Consider the following 25,103-nt stretch of genomic DNA (forward strand, 5'->3'; position numbering starts at 1 on the left):
GTCGCAAAGAGAACATTAATTGACGTAAAAGTGACGTGAAGCTCGCGTTTACGGCAGTGTTTATAAGTGGAGGGCTCCTCATGCTGGTGTGATAGCAAAGGACTAGCTAGCTAGCTACCCGAGTGTTCCGTATCGTCAACTTGCGGTTTTGTTCAGGTTTGTTTCTTGACATTGAGCGTAGAGATGAAGGTGTCCGTATAGAATAACTAGATAAAAAAGCCATTCTGTGTTTCAGGTTGCCGTCATCAAGTCACGTGTTGGCTGCTAGCAAGCTATGAAGATGAAGAAGCAACCCAACATTCTGTTAACAGGTAATAACAGGTGATATCACATACTTGTGTTGCGTGTCTTGGTGAGGTCTCGGGCTCTAGAAGACTTTCAACAGTCTAGTTAATATACAATTATATACCTGAACTGACTGAACATCTTCCTAGAATAGGACTTTCTTCAAACATATCCACACGCGCCACAAGAAAAGTGATTTTTCTGGTAAAGGCCAACCCAAACATTACATCTGGAGATTTGCCAATGCATACCATTTGCCACCGCCATTCTTCACTTGGGAGAAGGTTCTTTTGGTGGTAGGCAGAGTTGCTTTTTTGCCCAAACATGGCAGTTTTGGTTTTATATACTATCTATGGTTAGGACCAAACAGTTAAATTTTGGACATATCTGTCCACAGAATAGACTTCCAGAAGACTTCAGGAATCTCCAGGTGGTCTCTGGCAAAGTTGTGACAAGCAGTGTTGTTCTTTATTGAGAGCAGAGGCTTTTTCAAGATGGCATGAATGCCATCTTAAAGCTCTCCATTTGTAGATTATTTGATTTGCCTCACGGTGGACCGATGGAGATCAAACTTTTGTTTTAAATTAATTTATATCTGACAAATGTGCACCATCACAGCTCTATTCCTGAGATCCTCCGAGATTTTCCTTCCCTTTTGGCATGTCTGGCTTGTATGGGTTCACTTTGGTTCACAAACTTTTGCACATACAAAAGTGGGTAAATCATTTGTTCATCATCTGTTTTAACAATTGTTTGCCGGAAAAGAAACATGTTGAATTGATAAACATCTGTTATTCCTTATAAAAATGCTGGTATTGATTAAAATGAATTAATAATGGTTAAAATAAATAAAATTTGAATAGGCTTAAGGGGTTCACATACTTTCAAGCAGCACTGTACGTAACTCTACGTTCTATTTCATCCTTACTGACCGCCAGAGGCGGTGCTTAAAGCACTGGATGACCTATACCAGTGGTATTCACAATTTTTTTCAGGAGAGCCGCACTGACAGGACAAAGTCAGCAGGAGAGCCATTTTTGCCGCAAAGTATCAAAAGCTATAAATCCAGTCATACATAAGCATGCCTGCTTATTAATATGTAATTCTTGAACCAGTGTTTCCCACAGTATTTTGTGAAACTGAGGGAACCCAGTCCTTAGGGGGGTCCGGGGGCATGCTCCCCCGGAAGAAAATTTGGTACCTTTCAACCCAGAATGCATCAATCTGGTGCACTTTTGGAGGAAAATTAAGAGTTGTGTGACTGTGTACTATTATCTGGAATAATTTGGAGACACTGGGGTCACATAACATCAAAGCTATTGAAGAATAAATTATTATCCTACTTTTTATTCAAATATTTGTTAAAACAAATTTATGAATGACATATTATCAATCAAAATGGGTGTGTTCATATAATACCCCCCTGGAATACATTTTTTTTACCTTTCAAAAGGTAAATTCATCAATCTGGTGCACTATGAGAGGAAAATTAAGAGGCTAATTCAACTGTGTCCTATGTGAGCTGTTTAGCAGCCTATTATTTTTCTGGAATAATTCAGAGACATTGGGAACCCTGCCTGATCAAAGTGAACATACAATATGCAGTTTAGCCAAAACACTTCATTTTCCTCGTTTGTGGAGTTTTTCATCTGTCCACCTGGTGCCCAACTGGTTCTGAATAGACATCTATCAATGTACCAGTAACCAGCATGAAATGTTGAAATCGCATCCAAGCTAGCATTGTTGCGGTACCGTGCGTGTGGTTGCCAGGTTGTTAAGTGTTCTCCAATTTAAATGTCCAACTTAGCGATATGAAACGAGATCTATTTTTTTGCAAATGATTTAATATATTCCATGTTCGTGAGCATGCCTGTGATAGACGGTATGCATAACATATTTTTATTGACCGTGAGTTAGTTTTTTCCGCCACAGCCCAATCTATCCAAGAGCACATTCTCCCTTGTAATGCATGAAAACCGCAAATCTGGCAACCCCGTTGTCAGTCAGCGTACGGCTGAGCAAGTTTAAATATATTATTTTCTAGTCTGTATTTCCACCTTGTAATGCCATTGTTGACTTATTCTTTTATTACTTATTTGTATGAGAGCAGCCACGTTAGTTTAACAGGTTTGATGTTATAGATCTGCTTGTTTTTAATGGTTTTATGAAATATCTGTGCATGATCATATCACAGTATTTTTTTATTGCCATGCGAGCCGCACATAGAAGCTTGGCGAGCCGCAAGCGGCTCGCGAGCCGCGCTATGAGTAACGCTGACCTATACCAATAAGGTCACCAAGAATCCAAGCACCCACCTCACTGGTTGGAGACAGCAGAGCTTGGCATCAGGACCACACCCATTGGATGGGGTGGAGACGTTGACACGGTACAACCTGGAGAATGTGCTAGGAGTTGCACACGATGCCCTGGCACAGATGGTCGCAGGGGCAGCCCTCGCTTACTCAGTGTAGTCCAATACAAACACTGAGTAAGTGCATTGAGAAAATCAGTGATTGGATGTGCCAACATGTTCTTCAATTAAACAACAACAAAACTGAAGCAATTGTCTTTGGCCAAAGAGGACTAAAACCTTAAAACATATCAAGAATTAAAGGGCTTATGTCTCAGCAGGATTTAAAAAAACTTGTCCATGCGTTCATCTTTACTAGACTTGACTACTGTAACAGTAGCCCCTTTTACACAGAGATTGCGGCATATTGACGGAACAACATCACTCCAAAATGCCGGCTTTGCTTGCTTCTGTGTTATTTACACAGAACCAAGCAACGCCGGCCTGCTGGCGCATCAGTAGCCCCTTTTACACAGCGCTCCGGAATGAAAGAGGTGCTTGTGAACAGCGTCAGGTGTGACGTAAACATTTAGCGCCGCGCCGGTCAGCTGCTTTACAACAACACTGGCCGGTGAATTGAGAGCAGAAGTGCTGGAGCTTGCAGTAAGAGGGCCGTATTTTACTGTCCCCACGATGTGCCAGTTGATCTCGCTACGCGCTGAGTCCAACATCACTGGGACAGTTAACCAAACTGACTAAATCAATCCGACCGCTTCACCTCTGTGTGTGTGTGTGTGTGTGTGTGTGTGTGTGTGTGTGTGTGTGTGTGTGTGTGTGTGTGTGTGTGTGTGTGTGTGTGTGTGTGTGTGTGTGTGTGTGTGTGTGTGTGTGTGTGTGTGTGTGTGTGTGTGTGTGTGTGTGTGTGTGTGTGTGTGTGTGTGTGTGTGTGTGTGTGTGTGTGTGACAGGTTGGTTGTAAGCGAGTCTCTTTGTGAGGGCAGAGATCTGCCAATCAGACATAAACATACACATACACACAGTGTGTGAAGTCACGTTACTGTAGACAGAAATGAAGTGTGGATATACGCTCAGACTTAGGATAATAATAGCGGCGGCGGAATGTGTTGTGCTGAGCCGGAGCCTTCAGTCAGCTGAAGCAGACAGTCTAGCGGGGCGAGCAGACTATTCCCCCGTTACTAGGTCGACATTCAAGCTGAACAAGAGCCCTCCGCTGCGCGTCGGGCTTCTGCTTCAGCTTGTCGGTCTTTATTTCTAGCAAGTGACCCGTTCGCTATACTTTATCCCTTAGCCTAGCTTTCCCATTGTACAACTTCTCCTGGGCAGAAATAGACTCATACACTCTGCAAAATGAAGCGCGGGGGTTTGGATTGAGCAACGGACTTTATGATCAGCTAGATTATACACCGTTCCTTTTATTTGGTGATTTTTACGGGACATCAGGCCGCCGTGATTAATGTTAAACACACGTCCTTCAACTGCTAACATGGTCGCATGTTTAGAACATAGACTATGGAACGTCAAACGCCTCCCTGTTCCGCAACAACAAGCTGGCCGCATTTAAACAGTTTAAACAGAGATGCAGAACTGATTGTGTCGGGAATCTTACTACCCCCCGAGGTAGTAAAATTCCCGGAACAATCTTTCGCACCTTTCTTCCCTCGTTCCGCAACTGTCGCATTTATACAGCAGGGCGGAGGGCCGAAAGGCCGGCATATTCCCGGCTTTCACTGGCTGTGTAAAAGGGGCTAGTGTCTTTGCAGGCCTTCCTAAAAAATCAATCAGCTAATTCTGAACACTGCTGCTCGAGTCCTCACTAGGACCAAAAAAGCGGATCACATTACCCCAGTTCTGAGGTCTTTACACTGGCTTCCTGTCAATCAAAGAATTGATTTTAGAATATTAATGTTAGTTTTTAAGGCACTAAATGGTGTAGGGCCAAAAGACATTCAGGCATGCAAACTCGTCACCTTTCGGCGAAATTCGCCGTTTTGGAAACAAAATTGGCCATCTATGTGATTCGTGGAGATCCGTTGAGAAAATATTTTTTGGAGGGGGGGGGGGGGTCTGATGGCCAGGTGTGTGTGTGTGTGGAGAGCGGAGCATGGACATGGAGTGACCATAGTGACTAACTATGATTGACGGATGTTAACTCCTATCATATGAGCTTTGACGGTCATTTGGCCAATCAGAAACAGTGTTTGTCATTGAGGGGCGGTGACATCAGTCAGTCAGAGCGTCTTTTTTTTTTTTTTTTTTAACCTTTATTTATACAGGTAAATCCCATTGAGACCGAAGACTCTTTTGCAAGGGAGACCTGTTTTCCTTTCCCACCTTACCATTCCCACACTCATTCATACACCGATAGCAGGCTAACTATCAACATTCACACGTCTGCAGGAAAGTTAAATTTTTTTTCTCTCCGAGTCATCAGAGCGTTCAAGTAGCCGCAGTACTAGTATTTTACCGTGTTAATGTGCCTACTAGTGTTGCCACCCGTCCCGTTTTTCCCAGAATTGTTCTCTTTTTTCACCAGCTGTCCCGGGAAAAAATAAATCTCTCCCGGGACACAATTTGTCCCGTTTTTTGGGGGAAATGCCAAAACCTCATTTGATTTCCTTCGTTCAGTAGTTAAGGCCGTTTCATACGGGCCGAGGCATTTGTTGCGCCAACTAATGCATTCTCAATGGAGAGGCGAGCGGGGCCGGGCAGAGAGAAAGCGCAGCGTTCCGTTTTCAGGCGGCACGACAAGCGGGCAGGGGCGGTCTCAACGATCTCGGGGCCCGTTTCAAGACCCAGTGTGGGACCCCCCTAGCCTGGCTCCGCCCGCCCGCCTACTTCCGGCCAAATTTAATTTTCCCTTCAGTAGTCAGTCTGGGTGTACAGCGCATTTCCCAGATTCTCCGGAGAATCTACAATCGTCCAATCAGCGAACAGAGCGAGTGGCTGAGAACACTCCAGTTTCAGTTGAATGCTGCGTTCCTTTATACTCGGAAGAAGGAGATTTCCGACTTGGTAGTTCCGAGTTCCGACCTGTCTGTGTTCCAGTGCATCTGCTCGCGAAAGTATGGACGCCTAAAACCTTTCTCGTCCAAATAACTAAACGTTAGGCTCTAACAAGTTACTGTTGCCAGGTACCGGTAGATTCATAGACTACAATATGTAGTGAAGTCGGAAATTTCCGAGTTCCCTGTCCAACTTGAACGCATCGTCAGAAGCCGTCTCATGACGCACGTGTTGACCAAACGTGATGCGATTGGTTGGCTAATCCAGAGTGGCACTGGGCAGATCCAATAGTTTTAAACTTCGACAGACACCCGCCTCCAAGTGAGTGAACGTTTGCCAATTACAGCACTTCCAGACCTTCTGTACAAATGAAATGAAGTATGATGGTCTGGTTGGACCAGGCTAGGGCCCCCCACTTTTTTTTGTTTATTTTTATTTTTTTTAATAAATAATGTTTGTGCATGCTCCCGGCGAAAATAGAAAAAAATATTGTGGAAACCATTTGGTTCATATACGGATTATGAGATTATGGGCCCATGGGCCCAGACTCTTAAAGCCAGTGGCGGAGCCAGGGGTGGCCCCCCCCCCCCCCCCCGCAGAATCTCGGCCACCCCAACCCCAAGCGCAATATCACAGCCGTCAATAGTTTTGACGGCTGTGGAAAAATGCGGAACCTTTCTTACACCGCTAGTAGCCTACACTGTCAGACCTTTTAGCCGCACCTACACATCATGTATTTGAATTTAACAGCTCAAGCCTGAATGCCTGTTACTACCATGGTTACTACAGACCTGACGCTTCGACTGGCAAGTAAGCAAACCCTTCCATCTCTACTAGTGCGCCCCACTCTGCCCCGCCCCCGCCTGAACTATTTCGCTTTCAGCGATTGCAGTGCAATGGTTATTCAGCATAAAGTTAAAACACTCGCTCGCCTAAGACTGATGTTAAACCGAAACACAAAAGCCTTGCGCGAGCGAAGCAGTGATTCACCCGGTGAAACATGGGGTGAGACTGTGACTGTGGGTAACGGTGTCATCACCTTGCCGGTTAGAAAAGCTCTGTGGCTTAACGGCTAAAATGATAACCTGCCGCCTGGGATATCATGTCCGCTAACGTTGTTCAGGGGAGGCTTCCGCGATCGGATTGCATTTCACGAGCATGAAAACACAGAGCCATGTAGGCATTGCAAACTGACAGCGCAACAAGAGGATAGGCCTATAGAGTGAGCCGCCTCCCTCCGTTAGTTTCAGTACAGCCGAAAAAAATACAATCACCACCTAAACATAGACATAGGACTATGGACATAGTTTAAATAAAGCATCTTGTTTCTATGTTCATTAGGGCTTTGATGCAAATTCTGAAGTCTGAACATTTCAGTGGCAGCTGTGGTGCAGTTTTTTTCAGCAACTCACAGACACATGCTTGCCCATAGGCGTAGATTTGGGGAGGTGGGGCGGGGGAAAGGGCACAGGGGATGTCCCCCCCCACCCCAATAATCAGAAGAGATACAGTCCCCTCCAATAGTATCGGAACAGTGAGGCCAATTCCTTTATTTTTGCTGTAGACTGGAAACATTTGGGTTTGACACCAAAAGATGAATATGAGACAATAGCTCAAAATTTCAGCTTTAATTTCCAGGTATTCACATCTGGATCCGATACACAACTGAGAAGATATCATTATTTGTAAAGGAACACCACATTTTTAGGCGAGCAGAAGTATTGGAACAGATAGACTTTAAATAAATTAAAGTGAATAAAACATAATATTTTGTCACAAATACTTTTCTTGCAATAACTGCATCAAGCCTGTGACCCATTGACATCACAAAATGTTTGAATTCTTCTTTTGTGATGCTTTTCCAGGCTTTCAACACATCCTCATTCAGTTGCTGTTTGTTTTGGGGGGTTACTCCCTTCGGTCTCCTCTTTAGCAGGTAAAATTCATGCTCTATAGCGTTTAAGTCTGGAGATTGACTTGGCCAGTCTAAAACCTTCCATTTCTTGCCCCTGATGAACTCCTTTTTTGTTTTTGGATCATTATCTTGCTGCATGATGGAGCATCTTCCAATCAGTTTGGTTGCATCTTTCTTTAAATTGGCAGACCGAATGTTTCTGTAGACTTCTAAGTTAATTTAGCTGTTGCCATCATGTGTTACTGTGTTGTTGTTAAGATGAACCTTTACCAAAGTGATGGAAAGGCTAAAATTTGGAGAAAGAAAGGATCTACTGATGATCCCAAACATACAGGCTCATCTGTGAAACACGGTGGAGGCAATGTCATGGCTTGGGCTTGCATGGCTTCTTCTGGGACGGGCTCATTATTCTTCATTGATGATGGTAACACATGATGGCAAAATTAACTCAGAAGTTTACACAAACATTTTGTCTGCCAATTTAAGGAAAGATGCAACCAAACTGATTGGAAGATCCTTCATCATGCAGCAAGATAATGATCCAAAAATTTGGATCGCAAGGCGGTACTCCTGCGCTGAGAGAAGATGAAAAGGAACAGATCCTCTGTCGTCACCAGAGTATATAGCCTTCCAGTGGGGTCACAGGTGACATTGTTGGTATAGGTACTTGAATTGTGCATGCACGAGACGGATGTATCCAGTGCAACAACTCGGCATTACACCGGAACCACAGCAGTTTGATCATTCATTAATATAGTCAGTCATTAGTTGAAGCCCAAGATGAGTTAATACATCAAACAACATGTTCAGCACTTACCATGGGCCAATGTGGCATCAGAGGCACAGTCCCCTGTTCCTCTGGGTTCCTGAGCATAAATGAAGACACTTCATGTAGGGATAGGATTCAGCATATTGACTGCAGAGTCACTGGTCCTGCTCAACATCCTGATCAGATGATGGAGTGAAATAGAAATATATAGGCTGTTGAATGTCCTTTCTCTGTCCCACAGGAACCCCTGGTGTTGGGAAGAGCACGTTAGGAAAGGAGCTGGCCCAGCGCACAGGCCTCACCTATGTTAACATAGGAGACCTGGCACAGGAAGGTAAACACTGAAACAAACACCTGACACTGATTGAAATTCCTTAAAGGTGGAACATCCTTTATCCTTCTGTTTAATCCTTAATTTAAAGGTGAAGTAAGCGATTTATTTATGTTAATATAAGTGTTAAATCGCTCTTTATTCGTACAGTGATCACTTATTTAGTGTGCACGTTCCATAAAGCCGATCTCTGTCACTCGCTCTGCATGTAATCGGCAAATAAACTTTTCGGGGATCCCACTACTGATAACCAATCAGAAGAGAGAACGCTACAAACCGGCACCCGTCTCACTGCCGGTGCACGTGCAGAGCGACAGATAGGTGAATGTGTATGCGCCTACTATGGCAGAGCAGGTAAAAATCCTTACCAATGTCTGTTTTGATGGTTTTTATCATGTTTTATCCTACTTACGGATCTGAGATGATGCTTGATAACTCGCTGCTTGAAGACCGCAGTGCATTAATGTGGTAACGTAGGGACGAGGGAGGGGACTGTTAACTGCAGTCACTGACAGGAAGTTAGCTAAACTGACCATTCCACTTACTGAACCTTTAACTGGACATGAAAAGCCATCAGCTCAACCTTGTGCTGTGGTAGCTGGCCCTGCTTTGAGGATTCACCAAGGACTCCAATGGTTTGCATTTAGACTTGGTATGCAGATAGACAGGAGAGCCATACTGTTCTAACAATCCTGATTTTATTTCCCCAGGACAACTGTATGACGGCTTTGACGAGGAGTACCAGTGCCCCATTCTAGATGAAGACAGGGTGAGTTAGATATCACCTCTGAGTTTTGAACCTGGGTCTGATGTGCTGATTTATACTTCACAAAGATGAAAAAAAGGAGTGTACAATTGGCAGTGATTTGAAACCCCTGCAACTCTTCCTTACTGTATGTCCAGGCGACATATGGGATGACAGTTATGACACTGAGTCTCTGTGTGGGGAGGATCTAATGCGACCACAGTGATAAACTCTAGTTCTGTCTTCCCAAGGCTAGGACACACCAGTCTGACTACCCGAAAATGGAGACTGCCGATTCAGGGAGCTCCAGTCTTCCCGTCGCGGCCGAAAAAGTGCAAAGAACACACCAAACCGACTGCTGACTTTCCGTACGCTATGCGCTTGCGCGGGACGTAATGTCTCCATAACAGCAGGCGGCGCTAATCTGTATTGTGGCCCGAAAAAATACGGAAGCCGAAGATGATGGGACGGCTCTCTAGACCATAAACATAGATAGAAATACGTATTTATATTTATGGACCATAAAGAGCACCATTTTTAGCAGAGAGTGAGCTTCACTGATTCGCTAGCCCTCCACAAATCAAATTGCTCCAACTGAAAGTCTGCCCGCCGCCGATTGAACGAAGCCCGACGACATCTTCGACGACCGATTTCACGGCACACACCAAACAGATTCGTGTGCCCGCCCCCTCAGGACTCTACTACGGCGATTATCGGTCCGTTGTGTCCTGGCCTTCACAGCTTTGAAGTGTTGGCATGTCCACAATGCTCTTCTATGGTGTTTGATGTGACACATCAGCGCCACCTACTGACATGGTATCACTGTTTTGCTTTTATCCTGTTTTTATTGTGATGCAAATGTTCTTACAAAAAAAACAAAAAATGTTGACCTGCAAAAATGTATGTCGACTGTCAGGGTTCAATATCATGATTGGAATCATGAGCTTTAAGGGGGGCAGTGACATCTCTTTATTTATTGGATCCAGCAACAACCATTAATCTATATTGTTAACTGTGCTGTTGCTCCCCAAGCATTGATTGGAGGAGATTCTGTGTTGTGTCTGTGTTTTCTACCCACAGGCTGAATGCTCTCAGAGGGTGTTGTTGGGGCAGCCTACACTGAAAAAAATAAACATTGGATGAACTTTATAAAATGTAAGTAATCTGTCACACCTAATAGTTTATCTTTGATTCAATGTTAAACAATTAATTTCAGGTTACACCAAATGAATGTTTTACATTGAATCAAAGCTGAAATATTTGGTGTGACAGATTACTAATGGCGCTTTTCCACCGCATGGTATCAGCTCAACTCGACTCGACTCAACTCGCATTTTTGGCGTTTCCACCGCAATTTCATGGTACCTGGTACCTGGTAGCGGCTGCTTTTTTGGTATCGCCTCGCTCTAGGTTCCAAGCGAGCTGAGCCGATGCTAAAAGGTGACGTCGGCAGACGGCTGGCCACTGATTGGCCAGAGACTATTGTCTGGCCAATCAGTGGCCGGTCGTCTGCCGACGCTTCTGATTGGCCAGAGACTACCGGCTTCATTCTGTTGTTTATTCTCCCCAACTCTCCGGGACTTTTGAGTGTATTTACGCCGCGTGCAGCCTACTCTGGCTCTCTTTCATTTGATTTGCATCACAGATCCGAATTTTTTTTCCATATATTCGCTAAGCTCATCCAGTGTTGGTTGTTGGGGAAGTTACTTTTAACATATGAGAAGAGACATGTAGGGCAGCTAGCAGCTAGGCTAAATAGAATATAGTAGCCAGCTGGGACAGACATGATAGCGAGCGATTACATTACAAGCCTCGGACTGAACTGATCACCTCAATAAAATATTCGGGCTGAGACACGACTTGCATTTGAAAACACGTATCCTGAAACAAGCACTAAACAGTCAACTTTATCATGCCCGTGTTTATGTGCATAGGGATGTAGGGGAGAACGGGGTAAGTAGGCACACTTTTTACTCTAGTGAGAATTGCTTATCACCTAAACATCTTTCAATAGTCATTCCTACATTAAATTGAAGCTTAAGGTGTTGGCTTGAAATATGTACCCCTCACTTTTTTTCTTATTGTAATAAAGAAGAAATTAATAATCAAAGACACCCTTACACATTGTGACAACCAACCCCATCAAGGGGTCGGTTGTCAAACACTATGGGGTTGTTTGTCACAATGTTATCTTAATGGGAATAATCTTAAAAAGAAGGCAAGAAAGTATAACTAAATTTGAAAGTTTAATTGCATTGTCAAGTTGACAAATAGGCCTCCATAACTTACTGTAGCCTTGGCAGCTGGTCTAGTTTGGGATGCACTGGGTTGTTTTGATTTTGTTGCCCTTTTTCTCTTTTGCATGCTAGCTGCCTTTTCCTGCTCTATTATTTCCTTCTCTGGGGTGTCAGTGAGGATACAGCTTGACAATTTCTTTCATTATTGGGTTCCTTTTCTGGCTGCAGCCTTGAGATAACATGTGACAACCAACCCCCCAAAAAATGTGACGACCAACCCCAACTTGAATTTCTTGCTAGCATCAAGGCCAACAATCATCTGACAACTAATTAGCTTGCTAACCACAATCTAAAATATAGTTTACCCTTCACACTTTTTTAGGGTAACAAGTGTTTTGTTATAAACCCATTGTGTAAAAGCCTAGAAGAAAAATACCGAGGAGCTAAATATTTTCAATTTGACATGAAAAACACGAACAGTCATCTCACCTCAAATTCAGCAGTCTAACTCCAAGGAAGACTATGTAGGTGACCTCTGATCCCAATTCTGGATATTTACATACCAACATTTCATAGACAGCGCCTTCTGGTTCCGAGATATAACGATTGTGACAACCAACCCGTGTGACAAATTACTCCGTTCTCCCCTACGTGACGCATCCCTACAGCTGACTGTGTGGCAGAGTCACACATCGGGACAACAACCCTCCCTTTTAATGGCCCGTAGCAATATTCTTCTACTTTTTTTTTTTTTTTTTTTTTTTAAGATATTTTTTTTTATGCTTTATTGATAGTGCAGAGAGACAGAGGTGAAATGGGGCAGAGAGGGGAGTGACATGCAGAGAACGACCGCGGGTGGGAATCGAACCCGGGTCTGCTGCTGGGCCCGGCCCAGGAGGGGGACGCCTTACCAACTGAGCTAAAGGCGCCCCCTCTTCTACTTCTTTTAGCAAACAGATACAAGGGGGGTATTTCTTATACATTTTTCATCCGTGTTTTTGGCGGTTGGTTCAGTTAATAGTGCAACACCTGCTCGTAATTTCTGCTTTGCTACGTTGCTCCGGAGTAGGCTTTCAGCCCCTTATGAAAACCCCGCCCACGTTCAGGAGGTGCTATTTGCGGTGGAAAACGACCCGTGCTGCTACCAAACCAAGTTGAACCGAGTCGAGTTGAGTCGAGTCGAGCTACATGTGCGGTGGAAAAGCGCCATTACATTTTTTAAAGTTCATCCAATGTTTATTTTTTTCAGTGTAGTCCCTCTGTGAGCTGAGCAGTGTTTCATGTGACATTGTCAAACCAACGTGAAGTAAATGATCACTCCAGTTGCATTGCGTCCGCTGGATGTCTAATGTAAATCTGGTGACTTGTTGTTGCAGGTGGTGGATGAGCTGGATGATCAGATGGTGGAGGGAGGTGTGATCGTGGACTACCATGGCTGTGACTTGTTCCCCGAACGCTGGTTCCATATCGTCTTTGTCCTGCGCACAGACAACACCCAGCTCTACACGCGGCTGGAGAGCAGGTAACTCCCACCACACTTCTGGATAGAAACCTGTGACTTCAACATCCGTGGACCTTTCAACATTGTCAGTATGATTGTGGTTTCCATTTTTGTATATTTCAAATGCTTTTAACTAAGGATGCACATGACTAGTCGTTTAAGCGTTAAAACGTCCGCTGCCTCACAAGTCGGATATCTTAGTAAGTGAGTTAAAGGTGCCTTCATGGATCGTGGATGTTTTTTTTCAGAGCACAGACAATCCTCTACCAGTATTGTGCTACACGATTTGGGGACATTGAGCGATTGCGATTATAGTGGCCAATATATTGCAATTTGTGATTGCGATATATTAAATAAATTGTATTATGAGTCTACTTGCTTTGGTTTTCAAGGAAATTAGAGATAATTGATAGTTTTGAAATAGGTATTTCTCAATTTAGAACAATAATATTAAAGGTCTCATATTATACACTTTTCTGTCAATATTATATGGTCTTAGAGGTCCCTTATACGTTTTTCTTTAGTTGTTTGCTGAAAAAAACGTTCAGATAATTTATTGTAGTATGCCTCTATACCCTGATTTTCAGCTAATCTCACGATGGCCTATTTTTGAAACCGAGCTGCAGCTCCCCTCGTAAATATACAATCTATGAGCTCCCCCCGCCCCTGTCTGGAAGCGAAGCCATTGGCGTCTGCCCATAGGTCCATAGCTTGCCGTGCCTGTACTGCATGTTACCACGGTTAGGTTTACCCATGAGAAGAACCATGTCTAGTGCTAGTAACGCAGGAGCTCACCCGCACTTTGAACAGTTTGACATGACCGATCCTTGTCGACATGAAAGACTATGTTCATACAGATGCACTGACAGCCACAAGCTAATGGAAACGGCATGTTCACAATAAAAATGCAGCAAAAGATGGAGGCTACTGCGAAGCTAGCTCGGCTAAAAATATCACTAAAATCAGTGAAAAAATTAGCCTCAAAGTTAGACTTCGACTCTATTACCTTCCTATGCTTTGTCTTGCTAAAAACGAGGCATTGTCAGACTGCTGTGGGGAATCTAAATGGGTTATTATGATTAAAAGCTGGATGCTTGACCCAAAGCCAATAGCTATACACCAGTTAGGCAAAAATACCAATAAAAACTATTCTTTTAGTTTCACCGTTTAAAAAAAAGCACAAGTAGCTTCCTATCCGTTGTGTTATTAAAAACGAGGCATTGTTGACTGCTGTGGTTAAGATAAATTAGTGGTGTATGAGCAAAAAGCATTCTGTGTTGGTGTATGTAACATTCAGCATGCTTTGCTGTACTACGGCATCTTGTCGCAAAGCGGGGAAAACAACATGGCTGTCGGAATCTTTTCCAGAGGATCTCGGGGCCGTGGACCAATAAGAAATGGGGGGGTGGGGTTATCATAGAATACTGCACGGTGGAAGTTTCTGGTTACTAATGTGGGGGGGAAGCATGGACATATAAAGAAAATATGGGGAAGTGGCTGTGCCGACTGTGACGTTACAGTCGGCGAGAATTCTGACTGGAGTATATTGGAGAGGGTGAGGAAAGGAGAGATTTCTTTATATATTTTTTTAAACTTTGGCAGTCCCTAGGCACACCGTGGACCCATAGTTATGTTCCAACACATTTAAAAAGTGTGTTTTGCATAATATGTGACCTTTTTAAGAAGAAAATAAAATAAAGAACACTAGCCCAATGTTTTCTAAATAAAAAATAAACGTAAAAGATAAAAAATGTAATACAATTTTATATTTTTTTTTACCCCCTTGAAAATAAATGTATTCCTCTAAAGGTCAAAGACAGTAGCAGTGTGGCACTTCTGTAAACTTGTGTGGGCCTTCACCATTGTTGCCAAGCCGCTTTTTAAAGGCTGTTTGTTTTATTAAGTCACTTACAAATATTGGTTGCTGGTTTTTGGGCTTGCTTCTAAAGGCCTGGACACACCAATCCGACTACCCGAAAATCGCGACTGCCGATCCAGGGAGCTCCAATCTTCCCGTCGCAGCCGAAAAAGTGCAAAGAACACACCAAACCGACTGCTGACTTTCCGTACGCTCTGCGCTTGCGCGGGACATAATGTCTCCATAACAGCAGGCGGCGCTAATCTGTATTGTGGCCCGAAAAAATACGGAAGCCGGAAATGATGGGACTGCTCTCTAGACCATACACATAGATATAAATACGTATTTATATTTATGGACCATAAAGAGCACCATTTTTAGCAGAGAGTGTCGAGCATGGTGTCGAGCAGTCAACAAGGGTTGATGCATGTGAGTACTCGCTGAACGAAACAAACAAACACATTAAAACGATGGCTAACTGTTGTTAGCTGTTTGTGCTACCCGCCTCACTTCCGGGCTTCACTGATTCGTTAGCCCTCCACAAATCAAATTGCTCCAACTGAAAGACTGTCCGCCGCAAAAGAAGCCCGACGACATCTACTACGACCGATTTCACGGCACACACCAAACAGATTCGTGTCTCCGACCCCTCTCGACTCTACGACGGCGATTATCGGGCCGGTGTGCAGTCGCTTATTTGGGCTTGCTGCCACAGTTTAATTGAGCTTCACCTGTTGGTTTTGATAGGCTAGATATTCAAATGAAAAACGCTCATTCATGTGAGCTGCGGCTTGCCCCGGGGACATTTGTGCGATTGCGATTAGATTAATCATGCAGAACTATACCTGTATGTAGTGTGTGAGCGTTGAAAAAGAATCCAGAGTTATTACAAATATATGGCTCTGTTAACAGGCATGTTACGGTGGGCGCCCTTTGTTTACTTCAAAGTTAGTTAACAGAGCCTGAGCTTTGTATTAACAGAACTGGATTTCTTTTTAATGCACATGCAATAGGTTAAAGTAGCAGATCATGAGGAGATACTCACTACTAGTATTGAGAAAGTGATTTTGACAACAAGCATTCTCCAGAATCACCGACTCCACCTTTTAACTGTCATGAACTGGTGGTATGCCACCTCTATTTCACGGTCTTAATAGATTTTTAGGAGCTTTTGGTCCTCCAAACAGATACCACCCCTACCAGCATATACTGAGTCCTTCTGGCAATGCATTTAGATATTGTACCCAGTGACCTTGTAATAGTTGTAACTTATCTAATGAGTGGCATATGGAGAGACTGCACCAAAACCTGTCTGGGATGAATGGAGTATTGACCTGTCTAAATGTTATGATTCTGTAATTGAAACATAGTCCACACATAAAAACCCAATATACTAGCAACCGCAGTCTAATATTTATCCTAACTATGGCTAGCCCCGATAGCTTATTGCATTAGCATTAGCACGATAGTAATATATTTGATCAGGAAGAGGAGTAATAAATGAGTTGTTTGTCTCCTGTCTAAGTGAGTTGTGTGATCTATTGATTGACAGGGGCTACACAGAGAAGAAGCTGCAGAGCAACGTGCAGTGTGAGATCTTCCAGACCATCTACGAGGAGGCCATGGAGGCCTACAGCCAGGAGATAGTCCACCAGCTGCCCAGCAACAGCCCTGAAGACCTGGAGAGGAACCTGGAGCAGATAGTGCAGTGGACTGAGCAGTGGATGAAGGACCATAACTAGACACCCACAGCTCTGCCTGGCAGCGTCCACTAGCAGGGCTGTCCGCTACACTGATTTGGACAATAAAAGAAGAATTGTAGTTATTTTCTAATGCATTTATTTTCATAGTTACCTGTAATAAAGACTGGTGATATGTTGGCCTGCCTCTAGTTTGCAGGGAGTGCTGTTGGGCCAACAGGCTCTCAAATGATTGAACATTAAAGAAACACACACCAACCAATCAACCCCCAGGCCCTTCTGCACCAACTGCCTGATATGCATTGCCTGAATTTGAACTAGTAAAAACTAGTGTCAAGTCAGTGCGTGTGTACTGCTGCATTCATGTTATACTTGTTTAGAAATAAAAGGCTCTTGGGGAAACAGCATTCTCACCAGTGCATATTACAAAGACAATATGGATAGATTTCCAACCCCACTGAGTATTGGCTGCTGTCACTTAACAATAATGAAAGTGAACCAACGAATGTCAGATAAGATGTGCTCCAGCCCCCCATAACTCTGAATATTGATAGATTTATTGAACGTTGTATGTGATAAAAATTTATAAAAATGAGACGCTAAAAAGCAGTGATAACTAGGTAAGAAAGTATACGTTGTATATTCAGTATATTTAACATCAATCTGCCAAAGGGACTAAAGTTGTACTTAGCCACTGGCTATAATCTTGCATGATTATTAAAATGTTCAATATGCACTGTCCATATAAAATAAATAAATACATCTCAAATCTGGATGTGATCAAATAAGAGGGAATAGTATAAGCTAACTATGAATTGATTTAAAAGAAGTCACTGACATGCAGTGCTCCTCAGGTAGTTAGTTGATGCTGTTTAGCCCTCACTCTGCTTGAGGATCACACCGTGCTGATTCCTGTGCACTTCACAGTTTAGTCATGTAACAAGGTGCTGGGATGTGCAATGCTTTCAACGTGAGAAATAAAAATTATTTTAAAACGTCCAGGCAGCTTGTGTACAAAGTAAGGCTAAAGTAAGGGGTGATGTGATCCAATCTGTGAGTTGAAGTTAGAAAAGAAGCAGCTGAGGTGTGAGTTCTACCTGCTAGGGGTTTTCTGATTAAATTCAGTAGCCTCATCACGATCAGATTAGATGAAGTCTTGTTTGATCATGGTGTCTTTAAAATATGTCAAATCTTTTTTTTCCCCAATTGAAATCTAATTAAATAATTGAGGTATTTCTTTGAATAACTGCCTGCATGTCTTTGTTTAAAGAATGAACAAACATATCTCTGTAGTCTGATTATACAATACTAACAGGTGTTTGCTTGAAGCAAACACTTGTTAGAGTTGTATAATCAGACAGATATGGCTTCACGTCCGGGATCTAGTGTGAACAGGCTTTATAAGCGCGACGTGCGTAACCTTGACGGAATTGTGAAGAAAGCCACCTGTCTGCACAGGTAACACGCCAGCACTACTTTGGCCATTTGGCACCTTGGCGCAAGACCCTAAATTGTGTATTCTTTCCATTGCGCCAAACCACCTGTCCTGCATTTAATTAATTTCCTCTTATTTATATGGCTACAACTTTACAGCAGTTTTTCTTTAAGTCGATGTTCCTGTCGTTGGAAGACCCAGACTGTTGGAGCTTTGGTTCATCATCATTTAAGGTCTTAATTATTGGACTCTGTTGAAAGGTAGGCGTTCTGAAAACTATTCTCGCCAGTGTTGATAGATTGTTGATATAAAGCTTTCTGTTGCTGACATGTTTACATTGACGTAGGCTATAGGTCTATTCGACTGGAAAATGTGGTGGCTAACGTTACACCCAATAACCTACGTCCATGCGCTAACCACAATATCCTGTAAAGGATCAATTTTATTACCCTCTGACACTTATGGGAAAAAAGATGACGCGTTCTATGTTCCATTACAACATTTTCATATTAAAGGTATGTTTCAGTGTCATGTTTATTTTTCTCTTTTCCTTTTTCTTAACATTGTATGAATTCATCACAAATGACATTGAGTCAAGAAGACATACAAATATAAAATACAATTTCAGAGCAAAGATATTTTACATAAAATAAACGTAAGGAACAAATATAGGCCTTCATTTAGTTTACTATTTTCCTATTCTAATAATCGTCAACACGAAAATAAAAATAAACGTAAAAATTAGGGATGAAAAAAATCATAAAAATAAAAACATAGGCTACATTTTTATAAGTATACAGCGAAACTCAAACTACAAAAAGGGTACATTTGCTATCAGTATAAAATAGCTGATGTGCTGTCAAGGAAGCTTATCAAATACATTTTTGTAACAGTCTGTAGGCCTACATACATCTCAATTATTTATCAGGGAAAGGGGTTTTAGAAGCGACTTAAATTCCACTAAATAATCTTAGAACCTAAGAATAGTTGCTTATGAATAAAGAAAATTCCAATTAAAATTAAAAAAGTTAGCCACATAAATTAGAGGCTTATCCGATCATCTTAACCCATTGATGCCTGATGCTGCGGGATGCAACATGTAGGCCTATCTCCTGTCTGTCTGCAGCATCAGGCATCAATGGGATAGTAGGCCTACAACCTTTTATAGCCTATTATCTATGAATACAACGTACCATATTAGGCTCCTTTTTAAACAGCTCAATCATGAGTGACTTTGGGGGGATGGAAAATGTAAAACAATTTAAATCAGACCAAAGTTTCTTTGTAGATTCACGTGAAAATAAAGATGTATAGCCTACATTTTTCATCAGCTCTTCCACACTGAAGCAGGAGCTATCAACATCCATTTGGATATTATATAATTTACTGGATAGATGTTAAAATTATTGTTAGAAATACATGTAGGCTATCCTTAAAATGTGAAACTTTCCTCTTGGAATATGCCTACCTTTGTTTTTACATTGCAAAGTATGACGAATAAATCTCTGCCTATTAAATGTTTAACTACCATTCAAAGACAACAGCCTACAGTAGGTAGAGCATATGAGGTATACTTAATTAAAACAAACATGACTTACTTAAATGAGTCAATCCTGAAGGAATGGCTTTTCAAGGATCATTTAAAAAAATGTCAACGTGACGTACTGTGTTGGATTAGAAGTAGGCCTACATGTTTTTAACACAAAAAACGGAAAGGCAATCATATTACCCTACCAAGGGGGAAAAAATCTATGTATAAAATATACATATTAATATAAAAATACCTTTTAAATGTTTTTAGGCATATCGGTTAGTTTTTAGCATAGATAGTAGTATCGATTTCAATTTGAAAACACTGTGGAAGCCTTATTTTGAAGGTTTGAAGCTAGCTGTTTGCTTCCGACTGGTTACGTCATGTTTCCTGCGGGTTTTCTCCAAAAGTGGGCGTGGTATTCTCATTAGTCTGTGGGTATTCTAGGAAAGTGTGTTGCTGCTAGCCGGTAGAACAGTTTATTTCCACCTTGCCTCAGTGGCCTCAGACCTATGGATAAAGGTGTGTAATACAATGGGTAAGACTACGTTTTATATAATAATAAGCTAGGTCGTGTAGAGTGCTCTCGGACTTAGCCACCACTGCTAACCATCTTGTGCCAACTTGTCCGTTGTGTTATACAGCTACATAACAAATAAGGAAATCTAAGAAAGAGTGTCCTCTTAAAATATCCAGGTTTGAACTTGAAAGGATTGGTATTGCTTTTGTCGGGAGATGTGTTCAGTATTTATGTAGGCTAGTGTACAAACGGAATGACCAAATATATTAATAGGCTAATGGACTTCAGTACAAGTTTAATGAACGGTATGGTACACAGGCACACACTGCAGGGGTGTTACACTAAAGTTTCTGTCTCATTATCTTGTTTGACTGGGATATACTGTATTTTGACCAAATTGCTTTATTTCTGGTCTTGTTCTGTAACGTTAAGTCACTCTGTCACTGCTGTGTGACTCATGTTGAATGAGTCAAAGTCACACAATTATTTCAAGAATGAAAGGCATTTCCTCTGGTATGGCTCGTTCCAGCGCACTGTAACTATTTCTGCTGGCGTCTCTCCCCCATACCAGTGTAACCTACTGTCCCGAGTCCTTAATGTTGTCAGGCAGGAGGGGCAGGTGCGCACTCTAGGCGCACAGAATGAAGCCAAACAAGGCTTTTAAAGTAGCCAACTAAGTGGTTCCCTATTTATTAAATTGCTAGCTAAGGCAGTGCTTTATCTTGTGACTTTCCTCACACACACACACACACACACACACACACACACACACACACACACACACACACACACACACACACACACACACACACACACACACACACACACACACACACACACACACACACACACACACACACACACACCTTGTCTTTGTTTTCCTTGTTCACACCTTTTTCACATTCAGTTGTTTTGGACACTGGGGACATTCTGTTTTAGAGTGGAGAGGAAAACATATGTATTATGTAATTGGCGTAGTGTTATGACAAAAATATTTCTAGCTGTTGTTCAATATATTTACACCTGACTGTATGGGTAGGGGAGACCGGGGTAAGTAGGCACACTTTTTACTCTAGTGAGAATTGCCCATCACCTAAACATCTTTCAATAGTCATTCCTACATTAAATTGAAGCTTAAGGTGTTGGCTTGAACCCCTCACTTTTTCTAACTTATTGTAATAAAGAAGAAATTTACCATCAAAGACACTCTAACACATTGTGACAACCAACCCCATCAAGGGGTCGGTTGTCACACACTATGGGGTTGTTTGTCACAATGTTATCTTTATGGGAAAAATCTTAAAAAGAAGGCAAGAAAGCAGAACTACATTTGAAAGTTTAATTTCATTGTCAAGTTGAAAAATAGGCCTACATAACTGTATGCATTTTAACACAAAATGAGCAAGGAATTAACAAAAAGGAAATCCATATTAAGACCAACCTACTCTATGTAACAACATAAAGAACAAAACAAATAGGTCTAACAATAATAGCCTACTCAACTAGGATACACACATTCACTATCTGAGTTACAGTGATGGCAAATGTAGGGTCTGCTCACTCTAACTAAGCAGAGATTGTGTGCCCACTGGTTGCACATACAACACTTCTCCTGTACCTCCCCTGAACGGGTGCTGGAGAACGTTTCCATACAAACCAAACACAAACTATCCTCTTCATCTGATGAAGATTCCCCCTCCTGTCTCTTTCTCTTCTGTTTCTTCTTCCCCAGCTGGGGTGGAGTGCACTGGGGTGTAGTAGCCTTGGCAACTGGCCTAGTTTGGGATGCACTGGGTCGTTTTGATTTTGTTGCCCTTTTTCTCTTTTGCATGCTAGCTGCCTTTCCTGCTCAATTCTCTCCTTCTCTGGGGTGTCAGTGAAGATACAGCTTGACATTTTCTTTTGTTATTGGGTTCCTTACCTGGCTGCACCCTTTGGATAACATGTGACAACCAACCCCCCAAAAAATGTGACAACCAACCCCAACTGGAATTTATTGCTAGCATCAAGGCCAACAACCATCTGACAACTAATTAGCTTGCTAAAAACAATCTAAACTATAGCTTACCCTTCACACTTTTTTAGGGTAACAAGTGTTTTGTTATAAACCCATTGTGTAAAAGCCTAGGAGAAAAATACTGAGGAGCTAAATATTTTCAATTTGACATGAAAAACACAAACAGTCCTCTCACGTCAAATGCAGCAGTTTAACTCCAATGAAGACTATGTAGGTGACCTCTGATCCCAATTCTGGATATTTACATACCAAAATTTAACAGACAGCGCCTTCTAGTTCCGAGATATAACGATTGTGACAACCTACCCGTGTGACAAATTACCCCGTTCTCCCCTACATTATTAGTAGCCTCCTGAGAGTCCAGACCCATTACATTTAGCTCATTGGTTTGTGTAAGACATTTCCCAAGCAGCATCCTGTAATCATTTTATTTCCATCCATTCAGTTAGTTGAGTATCTTCATTGGGTTGAACCAGTTGGCAGTGTGGAGAAATGTCTGCTTGTGTGCAAAATAATTAGGAATGCACCGAAATAAATTCTTGGCCGAAACCGAATAAAAAGAAACAGTTGGCCGAAAGGCCGAAACTGAATACCGAAAGAGGCTTTTGCAGTTTTGTTTATTTATTTAGCCAATTCTTTCAACATTGCATACATGAACTCCCAAATGTTCTCCTCAAACAGCCTACAACTACAGTGCGTTCCAAATTATAATGCAAATGATATTTTTCTCAGATTTTCCTAAATAGTCGATGCAAATGACAGTCAGTATAATTTTCAAGTCATCAACCGTTAGAGTGTGATTAAAATTTTATTGAACAAACCTCCAAATAATAAAAGTATTTTTTTTCAAAAATAAAAAACTCAAAATGCACCGTTCCAAATTATTATGCACAACAGAGTTGTAAAACATTGTATAGGTTGTAAAGAACTAAAAATGGTCATTTGTTGAATTTGCAGAATGTGGAGGTCACATTTAGTGAAATCAAAAGCTATTTCAATCAAAAACATCTTAACAGACCAAGTTACATGTCAACATAGGACCCCCTCTTTGATATCACCTTCACAATTCTTGCATCCATTGAACTTGTGAGTTTTTGGAGAGTTTCTGCTTGAATACAGTCCCCTCCAATAGTATTGGAACAGTTAGGCTAATTCCTTTATTTTTGCTGTAGACGGGGAAAAATTTGGGTTTGACACCAAAATATGAATATGAGAAAATAGATCAACATTTCAGCTTTCATTTCCAGGTATTTACATCTGGATCTGATACACAACTGTGAAGAAAGCATTATTTGTAAAGGACCACCACATTTTTAGGTGAGCAAAAGTATTGGAACCGATAGACTTAAAATAAATGAGGTGAATAAGACTTGAACAGCAAAATGAACTCAGAAGTTTACAGAAACATTTTGTCTGCCAATTTAAAGAAAGATGCAACCAAACTGATTGGAAGATCCTTCATTGTGCAGCAATATAATGACCCAAAACACACTGCAAAAACTAAAAAAGGAGTTTATCAGGGGCAAGAAATGGAAGGTTTCAGACTGGCCAAGTCTATCTCCAGAGTTAAACCCTATGGAGAATTAATTTTACCTGCTAAAGACGAGACTGAAGAGAGTAAACAAACAACAACTGAACGAGGCTGCAGTGAAAGCCTGGAAAAGCATCACAAAAGAAGAATGCAAAAGTTATGTGATGTCAATGGGTCACAGGCTATGCAGTTATTGCACGGAAAGGATTCGCAACAAAACATTAAGTTTTATTCACTTTAATTTATTTTAAGTGTATCTGTTCAAATACTTTTGCTCACCTAAAAATTAGGGCTGGCCCGAATGCCATTTTTCAGGCTTCGAATATTCGTTTGTTTTTCCGAGCGAATATTCGAATATTCGTTCCAGAAAAACACACCATCAAAAACAACATAAAAAAATAAAATAAAAAAAAACGTTAATAATCCCTATATACTCCCTGGAACCGATTTTGACAGTATCTGCATATTTTGTTGAAGATTTACGTGCTCGGAGGTGAAGTAATGGATGCGCTATGACACTTAGTGATGTAATATCCTCCTAAATGAGCAATACTACTACTACTACTACTACTACTACAATATTACTGACTTTTATATCAAAATATAAAATTATTTGATGACATTATATTGCAGTACTAGCTTCTTGCAAATTATTTTTTTGAAATATATACAGTGTCGTGCGAAAGTTTGTGAACCCCTTAAGCCTTTTGGAATTGTATTTATGTTAACTATTATTAATTAATTTTTTTCAATACCAGTATTTTTTATATGAAATAACAGATGTTTGTTTATCAATTCAACATTTTTCTTTTCCAGAAATCAATTGTTAAAATAGATAAAACAAATTATTTGACAATAGTTGTATGTGCAAAAGTTTGTGAACCCTAAGATGCATTGCTTAAATCGAGCAAGGTAAACACGGATAAAACCAGGTCAGTTTAGGCCCACCAAACTGAACCCATACAGGTCAGACATGCTAAAAGGGAAAAAAATCTCAGAAGATCTCAGGAATAGAGTTGTGATGCTGCACATTTGTCTGGGGACAGCTATAAATTAATTCAAAAAAAGTTTGAGCTCCATCGGTCCACCGTGAGGCAAATCATCTACAAATGGAGAGCTTTAAGAGTGACTGAACATCTGCCTAGAAGTGGACTTCCTTCAAAAATATCTTCAAGCGCCACAAGAAAAGTATTTTTTTAGTTAAAAGCCAACCCACACATTACATCTAGTGATTTGCAGACCTCTCTTGCAACATCTGGGACAGATGTGCATGGTTCCACAATAAGAAGAAAACTCAGTCAACATGGCTTTCAAGGGAGGGTTGCTGAAGAAGCCTCTGCTCTCAAAAAAGAACAAAACTGCTTGTCACAGCTTTGCCAGAGAGCACCTGGAGATACCAGAAGTCTTATTCTGTG

At 41.6% G+C, this 25,103-nt stretch overlaps 2 protein-coding genes across 4 annotated transcripts in view; both read left to right on the forward strand.

The window, feature by feature from the left end:
* Positions 1-52: 52 nt before the first annotated feature.
* Positions 53-17,851, forward strand: ak6 (adenylate kinase 6). The gene is made up of 6 exons (XM_080051069.1): positions 53-156; positions 236-311; positions 8,524-8,616; positions 9,324-9,382; positions 12,972-13,117; positions 16,507-17,851. The coding sequence occupies exons 2-6, from the start codon at positions 275-277 to the stop codon at positions 16,694-16,696; spliced, it is 525 nt and encodes a 174-aa protein (XP_079907195.1). The 5' UTR covers positions 53-156; positions 236-274; the 3' UTR covers positions 16,697-17,851.
* Positions 17,852-18,232: 381 nt separating this feature from the next.
* Positions 18,233-25,103, forward strand: part of ydjc (YdjC chitooligosaccharide deacetylase homolog) — a 78,969-nt gene continuing 72,098 nt past the window's right edge. Inside the window, exon 1 of one of the 3 annotated variants that reach the window (XM_080051043.1) lies at positions 18,233-18,349. The gene's annotated coding sequence lies outside the window, so the exon portion shown is untranslated. Of the gene's footprint in view, positions 18,350-20,038; positions 20,159-25,103 lie in introns of those variants that run through there. The other 2 variants (XM_080051042.1, XM_080051044.1) reach the window with 2 other exon arrangements.

The sequence above is a fragment of the Ammodytes marinus genome (genome assembly GCF_949987685.1).
Source record: "Ammodytes marinus genome assembly, chromosome: 2".
Classification (NCBI taxonomy): Eukaryota; Metazoa; Chordata; class Actinopteri; order Uranoscopiformes; family Ammodytidae; genus Ammodytes; species Ammodytes marinus.